Source organism: Acomys minous, assembly GCF_964271855.1.
Source record: "Acomys minous genome assembly, chromosome: 5".
In the NCBI taxonomy this organism is placed as follows: Eukaryota; Metazoa; Chordata; class Mammalia; order Rodentia; family Muridae; genus Acomys; species Acomys minous.
Genome location: NC_140494.1, coordinates 12,679,875 through 12,701,237, shown reverse-complemented (window position 1 = coordinate 12,701,237; position 21,363 = coordinate 12,679,875). Strand labels below are relative to the sequence as shown.

General features: G+C 40.6%; 1 protein-coding gene across 7 annotated transcripts in view; it reads left to right on the top strand.

Moving 5' to 3' along the window:
• Positions 1–20,920, top strand: part of UPF2 (UPF2 regulator of nonsense mediated mRNA decay) — a gene marked incomplete at its 3' end in the record, with an annotated part of 110,594 nt that extends 89,674 nt beyond the window's left edge. For 3 of the 7 annotated variants that reach the window (XM_084783981.1, XM_084783979.1, XM_084783980.1), the window contains exons 17-22: positions 1,353–1,454; positions 1,697–1,795; positions 5,258–5,425; positions 11,793–11,934; positions 12,939–13,059; positions 19,642–20,920. In XM_084783981.1, the coding sequence (XP_084640107.1) occupies positions 1,353–1,454; positions 1,697–1,795; positions 5,258–5,425; positions 11,793–11,934; positions 12,939–13,059; positions 19,642–19,651 (642 nt within the window). Of the gene's footprint in view, positions 1–1,352; positions 1,455–1,696; positions 1,796–5,257; positions 5,426–11,792; positions 11,935–12,938; positions 13,064–19,641 lie in introns of those variants that run through there. The other 4 variants (XM_084783984.1, XM_084783983.1, XM_084783982.1 and 1 more) reach the window with 3 other exon arrangements.
• Between the last annotated feature and the right edge of the window lie 443 nt (positions 20,921–21,363).

Here is a 21,363-nt window from a genome sequence, read left to right as displayed (position 1 = left end):
TCATATCTGCCCTCTGCCCTTGCAACCTCCCACCAGTAAAATCAAACAAACAAAAATCTTGTCACAGAAGCTGTAGTGTATCATATAGCGTAGCCTTTTGTCCATATATGTTTACTTTCAAATGTTCATTGCTATGAGTCATGGGTCTGGTTTGAGGCCTACACTATTGTGACTGGATCCTCACTGGGGCTGCTGTTGGATATCCTGTTGTTGCCGTGTGCCAAGGAGATTTTTAAGGCTGGCCCCTTCATGTGTTTCAGTAGGTCATACATGGGGTAGATGTTGAGGTGAGGTGGACTCAGAGCTCTGGATCAGGGCCACCTCCCTTGTCCTTAGGGTAGGGCCTGCTTTCCCGCTCCCGAAAACTTTTATTGACTCCTAATTGACCATATTTATGGAGTGTATGGTTTGTGATACCTAGATACACTATGTAATGATCAGATTAGTAATTATCAATTCCACCTCCTCAAACAATGATTTGTATGATTTAGATGTAAATATGGTATGCCTACATTATAAAATGTTAATTCTCTCATATTAAAAAAAATGCTGTGTTGTCGTTTGTGCCAGTGTGAATGGAACTGAAGGCCATTGTGTTAAGTGGGCCAAGCCAGGCGCAGAAAGAATAGCATATGTTTTCACTCATTCATGGAAGCTAAATGTAAAAAATGAACCTCATCTGAGAGTAGAGTAATGTGTTTGTTTAGTAGCAGTGAGTCCAAAGGCAAGTCACTTAACTTTTGTTTTGTTTGTTATGTTTTATTTTGCTTTGCTTTGTTTTTCCAGACAGTTTGCCTTGGCTGTCCACTTTGTAGACCCGGCTGGCCTTGAACTCACAGAGATCCACCTGCCTCTGCCTCCTGAGTGCTGGGATTACAGGCATATGCCACTGTGCCTGGCTGTTACTTAACTTTTTTGAGCTGCGGAATGGAATTTTTGTTTTACTTTTAATGTTAAAAAAAATGCCAACAATAAAGTTCAAGAGAACATTTCTAAACTAAAGCACCTTATAAAACAGTGCTGTACTATGGCCTTTAATAGTGACATTAAATTTGAACTTTGTAGAATTAGATGAATATTTCTTAAAACTACAGTGAGGAATTTTCTTAGAGGAAATATATTAAAGGTTCAGGAAACGCCTTCCTCGTGTAACTCAAGTTCAGGCAACAGCTCTAGATTATGTTTGACATGTGATTAGTTTTTAGCTCCTAGCATGTAGGACTTGTCCTCTCATTCACGTTAAACAGACTCCATGAAAGGAAGCTAGGAGTAAATACACAGTTGCACATCTTTGTAAGGTTTGTAAAGTCCACTTCCAAATGGTTTGAATTGTCTGTTCATATTAATTTCAGGAGGGTTCTGAGGAGGAGGAGGAGGGAGAAGAAGAGGAAGAGGAGAATACAGATTACCTCACAGATTCCAACAAGGAGAATGAAACTGATGAGGAAAATGCTGTATGTATGACTGGATTGTTTTTTTAACTGTGTAGTGGTTTTGAGTATTTGAATTTTAGTCATTGAATTTTTTTTGTGAAAAAATGGGTTTCTTAGGAACTCACTTTCGGTTTTCCCTTGAGTGATAAGTTCTTTTAACTTTATTCTTTGGGTATGTTAACCACACCAAAAGTAAAGACGCCACTAACCTATGAAACATCACAGTGAGAGTTTGTTCTGGTTATTTTCTTTGTTTTGATAAGGAGGTGATGATTAAAGGAGGTGGATTGAAACATGTTCCTTGTGTAGAAGATGAGGACTTCATTCAAGCTCTGGACAAAATGATGTTGGAAAACCTTCAGGTATGAAATACTGCTGTATTTTGAATAATCTTTTAAACAAAAAACATCATAGCACACAAGATTCTGATTCATTTGAGAATCTCTTTATTTAAACAGCCACCCTGTAGCATATTTCCCTAATGTACACAGATTGTGACTGACAGCGTGTCCTGTGTCCCAAATCCTGACTGCAGTTCTTGAGAGTGAATGAGAACAAATGTAGGTAACGTAAGACTGGGAACAGAGCTCAGTTGCCTACACCAGTGTTGGACAGCTAACAGCACCTGGAGATCTGAAACCACAGGCCTCTTGGGCACTTGTACTCATATGCATATACCCACACACATGCATACACATAATGAGAAATAAAATAAATCTTTATGTCCACAACATTAATAAACTAGATGGGGGGTTGGTGGGGCAGTGCAGGAGACAGGATTTCTCTGTGTAGCCCTGGCTATTCTGGAATTCACTCTGTAGACCAGGCTGGACTCAAGCTCAGAGATCTGCCTGCCTCTGCCTCCCAAGTGCTGGGATTAAAGGCATGTGCCACCACACCCAGCTAATAAACAAGATTTTGTTGTTGTTTTGTTTTGTTTCTGTTTTTCAAGACAGGTTCTCTCTGTGTAGCCTTGATAGTCCTGGACTCGCTTTGTAGACCAGGCTGGCCTCAAACTCACAGTGAGCCGCCTGCCTCTGCCTCCTGGGATTAAAGATGTGCACCACCACACCAGGTGATAAACAAGATTTTTATCAAAATGATTTAACAAGGCTACTTGTTTTGTTTTGGTATGTGGTGCTGGAGATCAAACCCTAGACCCTGTGCATATTACCTGGGCACTAAACTGCATCCCTCATCCTCCATACAGCAGCTATTAAACTATCACAGTAAATTGGAATAATTACATTTTTCTAAAATTGGAGAGAAAATGCTTTGGGCTGTTTAATTCTGCTTATTAAATTACTGAATAACCCTTTGGTGACTTAACAGTGCTTTTGTCTGAACATAGTACTGGGATAGATGAGGTTGAAGGTAAGAAGTGAAAATGCTCAGTGTAGATAATTACTGATCAGTTTTTACTAAAAAGGGAAGAAAAATAGTAAGTAGTAGCTAGGGTAGGCCATAGAGTAAGGTGATTTTTCTTGTCTTGTTTTTGACTTGCTTAAGATATTAGGCCATTACATGCTCATGGACTGGTTCTTTAGAGAAGAACCAGTTTTACTAATGACAATTATTCAATGGTCCAACATATCTGCTTCATCCCTTCCCAAAGTATTTATTATTCCTCCTATAGTTATCACTGAGTTTTGAATATCATTATACGTATATTAGATCAATTTGCTTTTTTTTCAGGTAGTACTTTTTATATATCTAGATATATATTTGTGAGGTTTTGTTTGTTTGTTTGTGTTTTTTTTCTCTAACATAATATTTTTATTAATTATTTGGGAATTTCAGTAATATTTCAAGAACACCACTAGGGCCTGTGAGATGGCTTAGCAGGTAAAAGTACTTGCTGCCAAGCCTGATGACCTGTGTGGTAGAAGGCTTTATTTACCAATGAACAAATCAAATAAGGAGATACAGATGGGTTTATATATCTGCTGCCCACTTCATGTGTACATGTTCAAATAGAAAGATGCCCAAGAATAAAATCAGGAAGAAAAATATGTGTCATACCTATAATCCCTATAACTCAGAAGCTGGAGCAGGCGAATCACAATATAAGGCCTACATGCACTACAGAATGAGTTCAAGGCTACCCTGGACAACTTAAGTGAGTTCAGTCTTGTTTCAAAAAGTAAAATAAGCTGGGTGTAGTGGTGCACACCTTTAATCCCAGCACTTGGGTGGCAAGCAGATAGATCACCTGGTCAGCAAAGCAAGTCCAGGACAGCCAAGGCTACATGGCTGCTAATGGTTGGAGACACAGCTCAATGGTAGGATGTTACCTAGATGTGTTTGAGGCCCTGAACTCAATCTCTGGCACTGTAGATTAATTATATATGTTTAGTATAAGACAGTTTGCTTGGAAATAGCTGTTTGATTATATATGTATGTTAGCATATGTAAGAGAAACTCTGGAAGAACATAACCCATTGTTAATGGTGGTTGCGTATTAGATAGACGGAGAGAAATAAAATTGAGGAATTAGTACAGACACTAATGCAGTTTTGTATTTTAAAACCTTACAAAGAGAATGTGTTAATTTTCTAATCGCTAATAATTTAAAAATACTTTACAGGTCAAGATTTGCCTAACATAACATTTTCTGTTGTTTTAAGTAAAAGATCTTTATAAATCTAATGAATCTGAGATTATTCCAGGCCAGTCCTAATAAATTGAACTTAGAAAACAAAAACAAATAAAACTGTCGTTTTGCTAGATTGGCAGGTCTATTGGATATATGAAGCTCATATCAAAAGATAATTTAAATGGTAGAAAAGTAATTCTGAGATTTTGAAAGAAGTAAGCCTGCTCTATCCACCAGGATGCAGACAGGAATTGTTAGCATGAACTTAGGATTCCCACTTAACATACATCATTTCAGGTCCCTGCTTTTGTACTTGTTCTTCTGCCTTAATTTTTTGTTTTCCCAAAACTGCTATTTTACCATTTTCTTAGAAAAAGTTACATTAAGTCTTTAATATTCTCAAATGTCCCGTTTCTGGTCAGTCTTTCATGAGGTTCCTGTACTTGCCTACTCCTGATTATACACAACTGGTCTACACAGGTGGTACCTCTAATGTATGATAGCTTATGTGTGTGTCTCATTTGAAACTTTATGAGCTTTCTAAAGGTACACTGAATCCACCTGGTGTGTGTGTGTACTGAAATTGACTGTGTGTCTTCATCTATCACTTTTCACATTATTTTTTAAACCTAGAGATTAGCTTATACTGCCTGGTCAGTGAGCCCCTGGGGCTTAACACAAAGTAAGCCATTGGTGAAGTTTCATGTAGTTGATTGTTTGGAAATTTTATTGTAAATGCTAAAATCAATTGATACTGCAACCAAGGAATTAATGTGAAAACTATAGATTTCATTTGTTCTTGAGTATTTGTTAAGCACCTGTTGTATGTAAAATACTGCTTGTAAGTGCTGGAGAAGAGGATCATAAGCCATGGAAGAGCCAGACTTCACAGACACTGAGATTCTCTGATAATTGCAAAGGCAAATGGGTGCTATGAGAGGGAAAAGGATGGACTGTTTTTAAAGAGCTGTCAGTGGGACCTGCAGTACTGTGTGCCTATGGGAGGCTGGTGCAGTGAGAACAGAAGCCAAATCACATGGTTCCTTGCAGGCCAGCTACCAAGGCTTTTTAGACACCCAGGAGAAATATTTCTTGGTTTTATTTATGTTTCAGAGCCTCTGGATCTTAGGATTGTGTTCTTTAAAATGTAATGTTGAGTGAATAGTTTGCAGTTTATATTTCTCTGTATTTTAGAATATTTATATACTTTTAAATTTCTGTCTTGAAGCAGCGAAGTGGTGAATCTGTTAAAGTGCATCCACTTGATGTTGCTATTCCATTGCATCTCAAAAGCCAGCTGAGGAAAGGGCCCCCACTCGGTGGTGGGGAAGGAGAGACAGAGCCTGCAGATACGATGCCATTTGTCATGCTAACAAGAAGAGGCAATAAACAACAGGTAAGAAACATCCACTAAGTTATCTCTTATCTACAAATAGAGATAAACTTAAGTGGTAGACATTATGTGTATGGAAGATACATTGATTGACTTTCACAGAATGAATGTGTGTTAATAGAAAGGACTTTTAAATTCTAAGTGTGTATATATTGTAAGACTATATCAGTTCCTTGACTTAAGGAAGAGGAGGATATTGACTAACACATTAAGAAAATGTTGAGCTGCAGTCTTTCTTGAAATAGCTTATCTAGCCCCAGCCTTCTCCCACATTCTTACTATACTCTCTTCTCTGCTGTGTGTTACATATGGCACCTCAAAATCATGTCCTGACTCCTAAGCCGTTACTTTAGGGATCCCTGTGTTCAGTTAGCAGATGTTTCCTGAGCATGTGTGTGTGTCTAGGTCACATACAATGGAATACCTGTCATCGTTGTGGGTCTTACACCCTACTGAGATGACAAGACACAGGATACAAGGATAAAGGCCAGCTGCTGCATGCACATGTATCAGTTCTGTTTTTGTTTCATCATTTCTGATAATCAGGTACATTTCTAAAGATGATTAATTCATGTAATAATTAACATTTTTCTGTTTTAATGATGAGTAAAATAAATGGTATTTATTAGAATGAAAGAGATTCTAGATTTTATGAAATAGGTAGCTGCCATAAGTAGACTAGTCTAATATTTGGTTTTCATGTTCTTCACATGACCATTTGGCATATTTGTTTTCATGCTAGCCCTTTGTGAAGAGCGTAAGTTAAGCAACTCTTCTCTCTTGGAGCTTTCATTCTGGCTTAGTAAAGAAATTCACAATGTCAGCTTGGGAAAATGTGAGGGGAATAAAGCCAGGTGAAAGGAGGCAGTAACTGGCTTAGGAACAGGCAGTGAAAGGGAGGCTGCTCTTTCAGACACAGTAAGAGGGACTTTCAGTGATTGCCATCTGTGATTCAAAGAAGAGCCTGTACTCAAAGTAATGAAACCAGCATAGTGAGATGGATCAGTGGGTGCGGTGACAACCCAGACACACCTAGCAAAAAAGAACTGACTCCCAGAAATTTGTCCTCAGATATGCAGGCATGTGTGCATGCACACACACTCCTATACACACACACACACACTCTTTCTCATAGGTAGATAGACACACACACACACACACACACATTGAATAAATAAGTCTAATTTTAAAAAATAATCAAAAGTGTTCCTGGAGATGGAGGCTGAAAGACCCTAGGAAGAGGATAATGGTGAGCAGGAATCCCTAAAAGCTTAGCAGGGCTAGCTCTTGTGAACACCACTGAGCCTTGGATGCCTGCTTCTCTGTCCCTATCGCCTCCACAGCCCTAGGCTCAGCTGGCCTCCCTGATTTCCTTTCAGATTTAGCTGAAATCCAGTCCTGTTAGAATACAAAGGGCCACACCTACCCAGGTCCTCCAAGCCTAGCTTCAGCCCCAGACAAAGAATAGCTCTGTAGCACCATCCTTAGTCACCAGCCACCTGCAGATGGAAGCCCAAGCAAAGATTCTGACCCCCTTCACACCGTTGCTGAGCCCTGAGCCCAAAACTGGCCTCTTCTTGCACCTGGGGCCCTCAGCCTTGTTTAGTAAGAGCACCAGAACCTAAAACTCTGCCATCGCTGGGCGGTGGTGGCACATGCCTTTAATCCCCAAACTGAGAGGCAGAGGCAGGCAGATCTCTGTAAGTTAAGGCCAGCATGGTCTACAGAGTGATTCCAAGAGCTCCAGGGCTACACACACAGAAATCTTGTCTTGAAAAATGCTTGCTTATTTGTTTGTTTGTTTGTTTGTTTATATTTTTTTATCTTTTGGTTTTTTGAGACAGGGTTTCTCTGTGTAGCCTTGATTGTCCTGAACTAGCTTTTGTAGACCAGGCTCGCCTCGAACTCACAGTGATCTGCGTGCCTCTGCCTCCCAAGTGCTGGCTGGGATTAAAGGCGCACCCCACCACCACCCTGCCTGTCTTGAAAAACTTAAAAAACAACAAAAACCAAAAACTCTGCCATCACCCTCTGTATCTTCCCAAGGAAGTGGAGTGGGTGGTGCCAGTACTTAACCCTTGGGAGTAAGCAAGATGCAGAGTCATTAAACTCCCCGGCAGTATAGGAACCCTGACTCCGGGCCTCCAGGAGATTAAGATAGTCATCAGCACCCTAGACCCACGGCCGAGGGCCACAGAGCCTGTGAGGGGCCTTGCAGCCATGCTTGCCCGTCTCGTTTGGGTTCTGTGACTAGATGCAGTTCCTCTCGGCATTCTTTTTTTTTTTTTTTAAATTTCTAAATGAGTATCTATGTTCTTGTCCATAGTTTCTTGTTTAGATAAGAGATCATGGAAATCCTACTTTATACCATTATTTTGCTGGCTGGTGTATAAAGAAGTCTCCAATAGTACAATAATAGGGCCAGCGAAGACTGTGCTCATGACTAACATAAAAATTAACAAGTTAAAGTCAAACACTAACTTCTTACCTCACCCCCCTCACCTTCTCCTTTGTACAGGCATGCCTATGTGTGCATGTACACATACATATACACAGGAGTGGGATGAGTTCTAAGCAGGCGTCAGTGTGCTGTCTGCAGACCAGGGCTGTGCTCTCTGTGCTCACTTTGTCTTTGAGGAGGAAAGTGAGAGCCAGTTTTGGTAAAAATCTAAAATTTGGGATTGTACCCACACCTTTGCCAAATCTGGTTTTTTGTTAGCTGGGCTTGCTAAGCAGGATTCTCAAATCCCAGAGTTTTAACTCTTCCCTAGGCTTACTTAGCTATTTGAGCTAGGCGTTTAAAAATTTCAGCCATCACGTTTTAGGTTTCTTTTATTCTCCTCTGTGCTCTTCTTTTGCACTTTTACCCGTGTCAACAGCTTTTTTTGGTACAAAAAGAAAGCCTGAAAAGGTCATTTAATTCTAACAGTTTAAGGCATATACAATGCACAGAGCCTTTACATGTCATGGCGGGGCAGGGAAAGGGCAGTATTTAACAACTATGACTAGGTCTTTCTTGGTTCCCATTACTGCATAGCTACTAATGTACTGGCATGCATATTGAATCCTGAGTTTAATTAACCAAAAGGAAACGTAGTAATATCTTCTCTGAAGAAAAGTTGTGCAATAATAGTTTTTCTCTTTCTTAAATCCAGGTACATAAAAATTTGTTGTCATCAGCTTGTACATGCTGTTTAGTCTTACACAGCGTGTAGGCTTTGACAGTACATTAAAATGTACCTTAACACCAGCTATGGTGGTATATACCTATAATTCTGAGAGGCTGAAACAGGGTCATTAATTTGAAGGCCAGTTTCAGGAAAATTATTTGAAGAAACTTTGTGGTCTGAATAAGAACGTGTATTTTGTTCTGATTTTTATTTTTTTAGCTTTTGGGTGTTGGCCTTCTGGTGCAATGGCTTTTCTACAAGTGTGAAATGTATTTGCTGTATAGGACTGTTTGATTCTTTACTTCACTGAAAGAGCTCTTTGTGTACTAGATTTGTGTTCAGCAAAACCTTACTATGACAGTCATGAGCAGAAAAATTGTATCAGTGAAGTGAGGAGGTGAAGAAAAGTAAAAGGAGAACAGTGTCGGTTAATTTTTTACATTTACATATTTATGAATTTGAACAATTAAAGTAAAACATTTGATCATTAGACATTTTTAATTAACATAATAGCTGTTATATAATTCAGCATGCTTTATTTGTAAAAATACAAGGTAGGGTTAGAGAGGTATCACAACAGTGCAGTGTTTGCAGTATAATCAGGAGGACCAGAGTTTGGTCCCACGCACCTGTGTGACAAAGTAGGCTCCCACAGATACCTGTGGTTCCAGCTCTGAGGCATCCAGCACATTTACAACCAGCACTCAAAAGGATTTATGATTTGTTACATGTTTTGACTAGGATAATTAGTACTTGCCTGTAACCTGAGACTTTATGTTACATATATGTATGTAGTTTTAAAATGCAGCTATGTTTATAATATAGTCTTCAGGCTTCATTCCCTGTCAGTCTCCTACTGTTACTCTTACTCATACCTGCTCCAGAGTCTCAGTTTGAGTGATGTTAGTCTTTCCCTCCTATAACTTGCTGTGCAGTAGAGCCCTTCTTTCAAGCAGCTTTATACTGCAAGCATTTGGTGGAGGTAAATATAAATTTATTCCTGATTTTTTTTTAATGTTTACTTAAACACACAATACTTGAACTTTCTTTCTTTTAGGTTTTTTGTTTGTTTGTTTGGTTGGTTGGTTTTTTAGGTTTTTTAAGTCACATTTCTCCATGTAGCCCTGACTATCCTGTACTGGACTCGATTTGTAGACTAGACTGGCCTCAAACTCACAGTGATCCACTTGCTTCTGCCTCCCTGAGTGCTGGGATTATAGCACTATGAGAACTTTTCTTTTTACTAAATTTCTTAGAGGTCATAAAATGTGCTAAAGGTGATTTTAGTTTTATAAATACTAAATAAATTTTGAGAAAAAATTTCATTATAAAAGTTTTAAATAATACTTCATACTATTTCATTAGTATACTGCCAATATAATTAAGTTTATTATAACTGAACTTGAGAAGAAATTACAGGTTTGGGGGTTTTTTTGCTTTTGATTTATTATAATTTATTCAGATTACATCCTGAATGTTATCCCCTTGCTTGTCTCTTCCTATTCCCACTCTTCCTCCCTCTTCTGCCCTATTGCCCTCCCCTAGACCTCTGACAGAAGGGGACCTCCTCCCTACCATATGGCCACAGCCTATCAAGTCTCATCCAGATAGCTCGCTAGGCATCCCCACCAAGGGGAAGTGATCAAATCGGGGGGCAGCAGAGTTCATATCAGAGGCAGTTCCTGCTCTCCCCACAACTGGAAGAAAGAAATTTCAGGTTTCTTTATCTCAGGAACGTAATAACGAGAAAAATGATATTATTTTACTGAATATTTAAATGTAACAGGAAAGCAAAAGTAACTTAAATTGATGAAAAAAATTATCTATGTGTATTTCTTACTGGTTACTTTTTCTAGTATTTTTTTGTAAGACTGCTATACAGTTTCCTTCTATAAATTTCCATATATTTATACATGCTTGAGACCAGGAAGTGACAGATGGCAATCACTGAAAGTCCCTCTTACTGTGTCTGAAAGAGCAGGAAGTGACTGAGAAAGCCAGCCTCCTAATTAACTAAGGCTTGTGATGCTGGTGCCTGGATTTACATTTAGAAGGTTTAAAAAACAAAACAAACCAACCAAACAAACAAAAAACCCAAACAGCTAACTAACTAAATAAATTTTTAGAAGTCATATGAAATCAGATTTTTGCCTCTTTCTTTACCCTTCTATCTCAGCCTGGGTTAGAAAATTACTTAAATTTTAACTTACTATGTTTTACTTTGATATGTGAGATATTATCTGATGTTATAAAAAACAAAATATAGGTAGTGGGGTGTGTATGTATGTCTGACCTGTGTTTTTAGTGCTCATGATACTGCATTTTAAGAGGACCTTTGACAGACTGAGGTGCTTCATAAAGGAAAATGCCAGTCAGGAGCACTTGAGATAATATAAAGGACCATATTCTCAAGTCAGACTGAAATGAATCAGCCCTCATGTAATGTTAAACGTTACTAGTAACTGCGGTGATCTGAGCAGCTCAGAGGCGTGCTTCCAGTCTGGGCCCTGAGCACTGCTCTCCGCACCCTGCCTGTCCTTCCCACTCAGGCCTTTGACCCAGTCATAGGTGAGTGTCCTATGTGAAGCATGCTCATTGTTGTGCCACAGACAATTTCAGTTATGAAGCACCTTGGTTTTATGCTTAGGTGGTTCTCAGAGCTTACTTAAAATTTCCCAGGGAGCCATGAGCCATAATTTTATATTTTTATCTAGGTTTGTTTGCCATATGCATTTTTAACCTACAAATATCCTGCTTAAAACAAGCATTCCAAGAAAGGGGACTATGTCTCTGGGTCAGTAGCTTCCCTCTCCTTCCTTGGGGTCAAGTCCGTCTTCAGAACAAAGGTCAAATTTGCGCTGTATAGTTTGGGAAGCAGGTAGAAATATAAAAATGTGCTTTTCATCTTGCTGTATAAAAGCCTATTGAAAGTTGTTCATATATGACGGGTCTGCAGGATGAAAAGTTGCCCTGGCTCTAGCGTCCAGAGAATTGCCATACATGACGTCAGTCACACTCAGAGGCCTTCCAGGTCCCACCACCCCCCATAGGCTTTGTTTCTTCTTAGAATAATACAGTATCTTTTTTGACAAATTGATTTACATTGAAGGATAGATAGTATTCTTTTCTAAATTAACTTACTTAATTTTATTTGCTATTTTTTTCAAGCTATTTGTGATTCCAATGTATTTTTCCTCTAGTTTAAGATTCTTAATGTGCCCATGTCATCCCAACTTGCTGCAAATCATTGGAACCAACAACAAGCAGAACAAGAGGAGAGGATGAGAATGAAAAAGCTCACATTAGATATCAATGAACGACAAGAACAAGAAGATTATCAAGGTATAAAATAATTTATAGTTTGGAATGGTGGCATAGGCCTAAAGTGCCATCACTCTAGAGACTCAGGCAGGGTCACCATGTATTTGAGGAAAGCTTGGGCTACGTGTTAAGACTGTATCTCTAAAAAAGGAAAGAAAGATCACTTGTTAACAGTTGAGGGCTGGAAAGATGCTCTTCCAGAGGACCTCAGTATAATTTCCTTCAACTTTCATTGGGCAGCTCACGTACCTCCACCTGCAGGGGGCCTAACTCCTCTGGCTTCCCTCTGCAGCCATGTGTACACTACCCCCATACAGTACACAATTACATTTAATAAAAATAAATCTTTGTTTTTCAAGATAGGGTTTTTCTATGTAGCCCTGTGTTGGAACTTACTTGCTCTGTAGAACAGGCTGGCCTCAAAGTCAGGGATCCACCTGCTTCTGCTTCCCTGAGTGCTGGGATTAAAGGCGTGCACCAGCACAACCAGCTATAAAAACAAATCTTACCAACATAAATAAAAATTAAAATGTGGAAAATTGGAGCTTTGAAGTTGATGTTGTAAAGTGTTTACTATGCAAGCATGAGAACTCGAGTTGGGTTTCCCAGCACTCATATCAAAAGTCAGCTGTGGTGATTGACGTCTGTAACCCCGGCGTGGGGGGCAGATCCCTGGGGCTTGCTGGCCAGCCAAGGCCAAGAATAGGCAAGGCCCAAGTCCCAGTGAGAGGCACTGCTAAAGAAAAAGGATGGACAGTTCCTGAGGAGGATGAACACCCCTAGGTGTCCTAGAGTGCTTTAAATGTAGCTGTCAAAGTTATTTCCTTTACTTTTTCATGCTTTCAATATTCCATAATCATTAGCCTATATAATGTTCTTTTTTGAAAGTCAGAAGAAAAAAAAAAGAAAGTCAGCTACCGACATGTAAAGACTAATAAACTTTATCTCCCTTGTGTTCTGTGGGTTTGTAGAAGGTCTGTATTTACAAGAGCTGACAGCATTTTCCTCTTTGCTCCTAATCACAGAAATGTTGCAGTCTCTTGCACAGCGCCCAGCTCCAGCAAACACCAACCGTGAGCGGCGGCCTCGTTACCAGCATCCAAAGGGAGCACCTAATGCAGATCTAATCTTTAAGACTGGTGGGAGGTAAGCAGCCTTCACTTGCTTCTTCCTGACGAGTGATTCTGAGGCTGATGGTTTTGCGAACAATTGAGTGTCTGGGATTAGACTCAGTGATACAGCTTCATGAAGCCTGCTATATCACTGCTAAAAATACAAAGTAGCTTAAGAGGCAATGAAAAATATTAGTTTCCTGTCTGTTGACTTTTAAAAGTAGCTTAAGTGTATGCTGTAATATTTTTGATAATATCTATCCCTTTTGTATCATCATCACAGGCCAGAAAACTATTAGAATGTTTTTATTTTAATATTTCCCATAATACTGACATTAGTATTTTTGTCAGTACCCAAGATTTCTCAACTCAAAGTAAATAATTTTTATGTTAGACTGTCAAAAAGTAGAAAAGGATGTCAGTGCAGTGCCCTCAAGGCTAGAGTCTAGTTGTTCTTGGTTTGGGTTTTAAGTTTTGTTGGTTTTTTTGTGGGAGGGGTGTTTGTGGGGGAGGAAGGATGGAAGGTGGAGGGGCGCTCACAACAGGGTTTCTCTGTGTAGCCCTTTGCTGCCCTGGAACCCGTTCTGTAGACCAGGCTGTCCTTGACCTCAGATCTGCCTGCCTCTTCCTCCCAAGAGCTAGAACTAAGGGTGTGCACCACCACTGCCCAGCCTAGTCATTTATTTAAAAAGCAAGCAAACAAAATTTGAGAGACTTACTACAAAGGATTTCCTAGCAAGTAGGAACAAAGGTAAAGTGTGGGGAAGTAGATTGGTAACTGTGAATGATGAGAAGCATATATAAACACACACCGACCTTTCTTAGGCTTTCCAAAATTCTCTGTTAAGATTGTCTCATTTCCCTTCCAATTCCCCTCTGAAGAAGTAGCCTTGTTTGTTTCTCAGTTTTTCAAAGTAAGGCTGCCACTTTGCTGGAGTTTCACTGGGAACCCTTATTGCCTCTTGGATATTATCTTAGTCACCCTTGTAGTAGAGGCTTTTTTTCCTGATTTTGGAGGGGTTTTATTTGTTTGGTTTGTACTTCTAATTTTATATGTATATACATGTATGTCTGTGTACCACGTACATTTCTGGTGTCTGAGGAGGTCAGAAGAGGCATTGGATTCTCTGGACCTGGAGTTATGTATGGTTGTGAGCCAACATGTGGGTACTAAGAATCAAATCCGAGTCCTTTGCAAAAGCAACAAGTGCTTTGAACCACTAAGCATATTTCCAACCCCTCCTCTTTGAGATGGGGTCTCACTATCTGTACCTTTGGACTCAGATCTGCTTCCCTTTTCTTTCTGAGTATTAGGATTAAAGGCATGTGTTACCATGCAATGACACACCATGACCAAAAAGCAATTTGGGAGAAAACGGTTTATTCAGCTTACACCTCCACATTGCTGTTCATAACTAAAGGAAGTCAGGGCAGGAACCTGGAGGCAGGAATTGATGCAGAGGCCATGAAGGCATGCTGCTTACTGCCTTCACATGGCTTGCTCAGCCTACCTTTTTCTTTCTTTCTTTTTTGTTCTTACCTCATATATTACATCCCAACTGCAGTTTCCTCCCCCTCCCTTACTCCAATCTCTGCCCTCAGAAAAGAGCAGACCTTCCAGGGACATAAACCGAATACATATACCAAGCTATAATAAGACCAGGCACATATTCTTACATCAAGGCTGGACAGGACAACCCAGTAGAGGAAAAGGGTCCCAAAGGCAGGCAAAAGAATCAGAGACAGCCTCCTGTTCCCACAAGAACACTGAGCTACACAACCCTAACATACATGCAGAGGACCTGGGTCAGACCCATGCAGGCTGCTCTGTGAGCCCACTTGAATCCTTGTCATTGGATTTATGGTACGTGTTCTTTTGGTGTCCTTGATCCCTCTGGCTCCTCTGAAGGACTGCCTGAGATCTGCCTAATGTTTGGCTGTGGGACTCTGCATCTGTTCCCATCAGTTGCTGGATGAAGTCTCTCTGGTCTCTCTAATGATGATTATGTTAGAGTCTGGTCCCAGCACATGCTGCAGGCATGACAAAACTATAGGTTTTGTGGCTGCGTTGGTGTCCCAGTTTCTCCATTTGAGGCCTTGTGTGACTACAGAGATGGCCAGTTCAGGCTTCATATGCCCCATTAGTGGACTCTTCACTAGTGTTACCCTAATTAGTGTTAGATTCCGTGGAGTTTCCATTGCACTAGGTTTCTACCTCACTCTCAAAAGCCTCCCCCCCTTCCACTGGCCTCTCCCTCCATCCCCCCTACCTGATCCCTCCTGTTCCCATGCCCACCCACCCTCAGGCCACCTTCAAACCCTATTCTGTTTTCCCTTCCCAGGAAGATCTTTGCATGTCCCCGCCCCTTGAGCCCTCCTAGTTACCTACCCTCTCTGGGTCTCTGGATTCTAGCATGATTATCCTTTACTTAATAGCTAATATCCACTTAGATAAGTGAGTACATACCTTTTGTCTTTCTGGACCTAGATTACCTCACTCAGGATAATTTTTTTTTCTAGTTTCATCCATTTGTGAGCAAATTGCATGATGTCATTTTTTTTTTTTTTTTTACTAACAGCTAAGTAATACTCCATTGTATAAATGTACCACTTTAAAAAAAAAATGCATTCTTTGGTTGAGGGACATCTAGGTTGTTTCCAGTTTGAGGCTATTATGGATAAAGCTGCTATGAACAAGTGTCCTTGTGGTAGGAGCATCCTTTGGGTATATGCCCAGGAATGGTATGTTAGCCTGCTTTCTTATAGAACCCAAAACTACCAGCCCAGGGATGGCGCCACCCACAATGTGCTGGGCCCTCTCTCATTGATCACCAATTGAGAAAATGCCTTCAGCTGGATCTCATAGGGGCATTTTCTCAACTGAGGCTCTTTCCTTTCTGATGACTCTAACTTGTGTCAAGTTAACACACAAAACCAGCCAGTGCTTTGTCAACTTGACACACAGACCCATCACTATTAAGTCACAACCCTTGTTTTCTTATTCATTCCCAAGATCTCACATTAAAAACATAAGTAACTGTAAAAATCCCACATTCTTTACATACTTAAACATATTAAAGCTTCAGTCTCTTTAAAGTAATCAGTCTCCCTAAAATATGCAAAATCTCTCTTTTTTTAATATTTTTATTTTTTTCCCAGACTCTCTTAAGTTCAGAGTCTTTCAGCTGTGGGCTCCTGTAAAAACCAAAACTAAATACTTTCTTACTTCAAGAGGGAAGAACCAGGCCATAGAGAATCAGAACCAAACCAAACTCCAGGTGTTGTAAACTACACTATGTCCACTGTCTCTCAGGATCTTCTGGGCTTCTCCAAGGGGCTTGCGTCATTTCTGTGCTCCACCCTCTACAGCACACAGTTTGTCTTCTAGGCTCTGGCTGCCTCTACTCTGCCGCCGCCGCCACCGTTGCCGCCCCTGCCGCTGCTGCTGCTGCATTTTGTGGTCATCCCATAGTGTTGCTGAGGTCCTCTGTTGCCTCTGAGCTGTATTTTCACCAATGGCCTCTCTTCATGGTGCCTAGCATCAACTTCTCTTCATGACCCCTTCATTCCTGGGCCTTTACCTGCTACTGAGGTCACACCTTCATTAATGGCCTCTCCTGGCCTCTCACAGTGTTAAGTGTTAGTTGCTTCTCCATGACCCCTTAATGCCTTCAAAATTAGTACCACCTGGATGACTGTTTTTGTTTTGTTTTGGGGCTTTTTGTTTGTTTGGTTTTTGAGACAGGGTTTCTCTGTGTAGCTTGGGTGTCCTGGAATCGCTCTGTAGACCAGGCTGGCCTCGAACTCACAGCAATCTGCCTGCCTCTGCCTTCCTGAGTGCTGGGATTAAAGGTGTGCAGTACCACGTTTTGCTGCCACTTCTAGGGAATCTGACGTCTTCCTGTAACCTCCATGAGATTAGGCGTGTGTGTGTGTGTGTGTGTGTGTGTGTGTGTGTACATACAATGCAGCTTAAGCATTCACATAAAATAAATCTTTTTAAATGCTGTATGCAAAGTGTAATGAATGCTCTTAAAATGTAGGTGTGAATGAACATTGTAAAAGAGAAGGCAAGCGTGTAAACAAGACGCATTGAGCCTTTTGGAGTACCAAGTGGACTCTAGTTTTAAAACTTAAATTCTAAGTGAAGCAATGTAGTTATTTGAAACAAAAGAAACGACAGAATAAAATCTTCTGGTGGTTTGGGTCCTGTGAATTTTCTCTGCTTTTCACTACCAGATGACATGGGTATCGTCAGATGTCTTAAGTGTGCTGTGCTAAGGGGTTTTATGTGTGAGGAAGGTGTGTGGTAAACACCTGAGGAAATGCTTCCAAATAGATTCTTGAGATGACAGATTGTTTTTAAAACAAGTTATTAATACCCGTGACAGTACATTGTCAGTGAACACGAAGTTTACTTGCAGACTGGTTATTGAAGTAGTTGCAACATCTTTGCCTGGGGAGTTGATAGGCTTAATCAGGAGTTGGCAGGAGCCAGGTGGTGGTTGGGCACACCTTTTTTTAATCCCAGCAAAGGCAATTGATCTCTGAGTTAGATGCCAACCTGGTCAGCAAAATGAGTACCAGGACAGCCACGGCGACACAGAAAAATCCTGTCTCGAAAAAAGAGTTGACAGGAATGTAAATTAAAACGTCAGCCCTTTAGAAAATTACAGGCATTTACCTTAAATGAGGTAAGATGCTTTAAGTCAAGCTGTTTTCTAAATTTTTCTGTAGTGCAGAACAAGTTGCTTTTGGTTCTGTTAGTTTTGAAAAGCTGATCCTGGCGTCTTCAGCATTGTTGGTGCTGGTTTCTGGATGCTTGGGTTTCGTACGGATTATTCCAGTGCCCCTTAAACTTGCAGGTACGACTCAGTTATTTACTGCAATGCAGCTTGCCTGCCCGTGTTTGCTTTAAGACAGGCTGTTGAAGTGTTGCGCATGTGGACTTAAGCAATCCCTAGCCCTAGTTCTCCATCTCACCTTTTTAAGCAACTAGAACAGCTGACTTACAACTTCTATTATAAAACACACACACACACACACACACACACTCACTCTCTCTCTCTCTCTCTCTCTCCTGGTTAATTAGCCAGCTAGGCATCTGTTCTACCACTGAGATAAGTCTCCCACTATCCCCATGTGTAGCTCAGGCAGGCCTTCAGCTCCTGTAACTCCAGTACTGTACTACCACCACAGCCCATGTAGGAACTCTTTATGTCAGTATTTTACGGTTAATTGATAGTTTTATTATGAACAGCATAGTTCCTAGAATAGCATTAACCCATGTGTATACTTTTTTCAGTTCTTAGAATCACTTGGAATAATTCTTTGCCTATAACCTAGTCCAGTAACTAGGAGTCTGTCTTACAAGGATTTTTACATTTTCTCCTCTCATCCACAGCACTCTTTTATTCTGTTTTAGGCAGCTGCTTTGTATTTACTTCAGGAGAGACTTCTGTGTCTGAATTTTTTCTTGCGGCATATGATTGTGTCAGTATTTTTTCTCCCTATTCAGTTCAGTTATGCAAGAGTTGTTTGTTTGTTTGTTTGTTTGTTTGTTTGTTATTCTGGGTAGATACAGCTCAGGATACATTTCATCACGCTTGCATCTTATTCATTGAAAGTTTCTTGCTACTTGAACCTGCAGTTTGTTACAATATAGTGTAGCAGCTCATTCAAGCTGTCATGAGGAAGTGTCACTGACTGTTGAGTGGCTACAGCAGCAGAAATTTGTTTTCTCACTGTTGGAGGCAGCGAATTAGCAGTGAAGAACATGTTCAGGCATCCCAGCGCCCAGGAGTTGGCCAGCAGTCCATGTGGCTAACAAATGCATCACCCTCACCTGTGTCTCTGTCTTCCTTCACAAAGCATTCTTCTATGTTCACACTTTATTCTGTAAGAACATAATCATGTTGGGAACCCAGCCTATTCCAGCATTGCTACATCTTAACTGATTACATCTGCCAACAGCTATTTCCAAATATGATTATAATCTGATGCTTTAAAGGTAGACTTCACCACATGCATTTTGGTGATACACAAGTCAGTGACTTAAAAACCGTGATTTTGGCCTGGAGTGATGGCTCAGAGGTTTAGAGCACTGTCTGCTCTTCCAGAGGTCCTGAGTTCAATTCCCAACAACCACTTGGTGGCTCACAGCCATCTATTGTACTGGAATCTGATGCTCTCTTTTGGTGGGCAGGCATACACACAAGCAGGATGTTGTATACATAATAAATAAATACATCTTTAGAAAACAAACAAAAACGCTGTGATGTCTTAACATCTTAGAAATTAGTTATAGAGGGCCAGGTAAAGCAGCATATTCCTATTATAATCCTGACTTGGGAGCAGAAGACAGGACAATCGGGAATGGTTATCCTCAGCTACGTAGTGAGTACAAAGCCAGGATGGGCTGCATGTGACCGTATCAGAAGGATGGGAGAGGATGGGAGTGGGAGAGAGAAAAATTAGCAGCAGAAAAGGTTTAGGAGCCACACCTGTGGAGAGCATATATGATCTTCAGAAAGCATTAACTTAGTCTATGCTGGTGGTTGCTGGTGCTCGGCACTACATGGTAAAGTTCCTAACGTCGCCCTGTTTGTACCTTTAGGAGACGTTGATCCAGCAGCACGTGTCATTTCATTAGGTCCTGTATCTGATGTTGTGGATAGTGGAGTCCTCCAGCAATTGAATGAGAGCAGCGGACACATCTCAGCATGTCGGTCTAGAGAGTTGCGAATCTAAACCTGGGACAGGCTGGGGCCATGAGGCAGAAACACCAGCCTCTGCCAACACCGGAACAAGCCGACGCTTCCAGACAAGGCAGAAAGGCCTTTTGTAATGGAAATCACGTGAGGGTTAATCTTCTCTTGGGAATGGCAGTCAAGAAATGAGAAGGTTCACTTGACTACTGAGCAGTTACACCAAGAAGAGCGTCAATGAGATGACTGAGCCAGAGAAGAAACGGTTGAGATGGGGATGGTGTGGGGGAAATGAACCTGAGTTTTAAACTTGATGTAAGCTACAGTGTCTCTGAATTGAACATCCCACGTTGGAAGAAGATACACTTGGGGGCTCCCGGACTACAGTAGAGAGTATAGCGCAAGCAGTAAAATCTTCTAGTAAAAACTTACATGCAGGACAACAAAATGATGAAAGATATCCAAATGCCAGATAAGCCACCAGGAAAGGGTTTGTTAAGGAGTTTGTTTCAAGAGGAACAAGGGATGAGGGAGAAAAACATGTTTTAACCATCAGAGTCAGTGATGTAAAATTGCCTATTAGAGTGAAAGAAAATGTGAGGACTGTTATATGCAAAGCATTAATTCAATTCAGATGGTTTAGAAAAGTCTGATACCAGCCTAAGAACGGGGATATAGTTGAGCCCATTGTAAGTATCATTGAAAACAAAACGTGCCAGTGAGCATGTCACGGAAGAACGAAGGACAGCAAGGAGGAGAGCAGAGTATTTTGTTGACCTTCATGGGTTTACAGCCTGTGTCTAAACAAAATATGGAAACAAGTAGAGCTTTGACTTTGCTTTTGTTTTTGTTCCATTTTGTCCCGCCCCCTTCCCCCCAATAGAAATGAGGGTTCTTAGTCTGTTTCTGACAGTCTGTTAATTTATTAGGATAGGTATCTTTCATTTGCTTTCCAATAGGCATAGTAATTTAGTTAAAGAACACATCTGTATGCTACAACTTGATTACATCTTTTTTTCTATTTTGCATCTTTCTTTTACCACGTTTCAGTTTCTGCATGTAGATTTCAATAGGAAACAAAACTCGTAAAGTTGTAACATTTCACATGGAAATGCTGCCCAGTCTTCACCAGCTTCAGAAATCTGACCTTTGCCGATGCTGCAATAAAGTGTTGTAATTTGGATTTGGTATGATTTGTCTTATTTGGTTTGGGAACCTTTTCAGTAGGTTAGTATCAACTGGGGTCGTTTTCATGTTTTATAAAAAAAAAAAATACTCTTTGCTAGATATGGTGGCACATGACTGTAGTCGAAGCACTGAGGGAGAAGGATGACAAGTTGGAGTCTGAGCTGTACAGTGATCTGGGTTATGTAGTGAGACTTTGTCCTTTTTTAAAACAAACACCAAACAGAGTCTCTCTCTAGTTTTTGGCAAATGTATTCATTCTGTGGATCTTTGAACTCAGTATAAAGACCTGGGATTCTTAAAGACCCACCTGCCTCTGCCTCCCAAGTGCTGGCATTAAAGCATGCACCACCGTGCACAGAAGACATTGTCTTAAAAAAACCAATACCTAACATGGCCCAGGCCCTGTGTTGCATCTCTAAGAGAAATGAACGAAACAAAGGAAA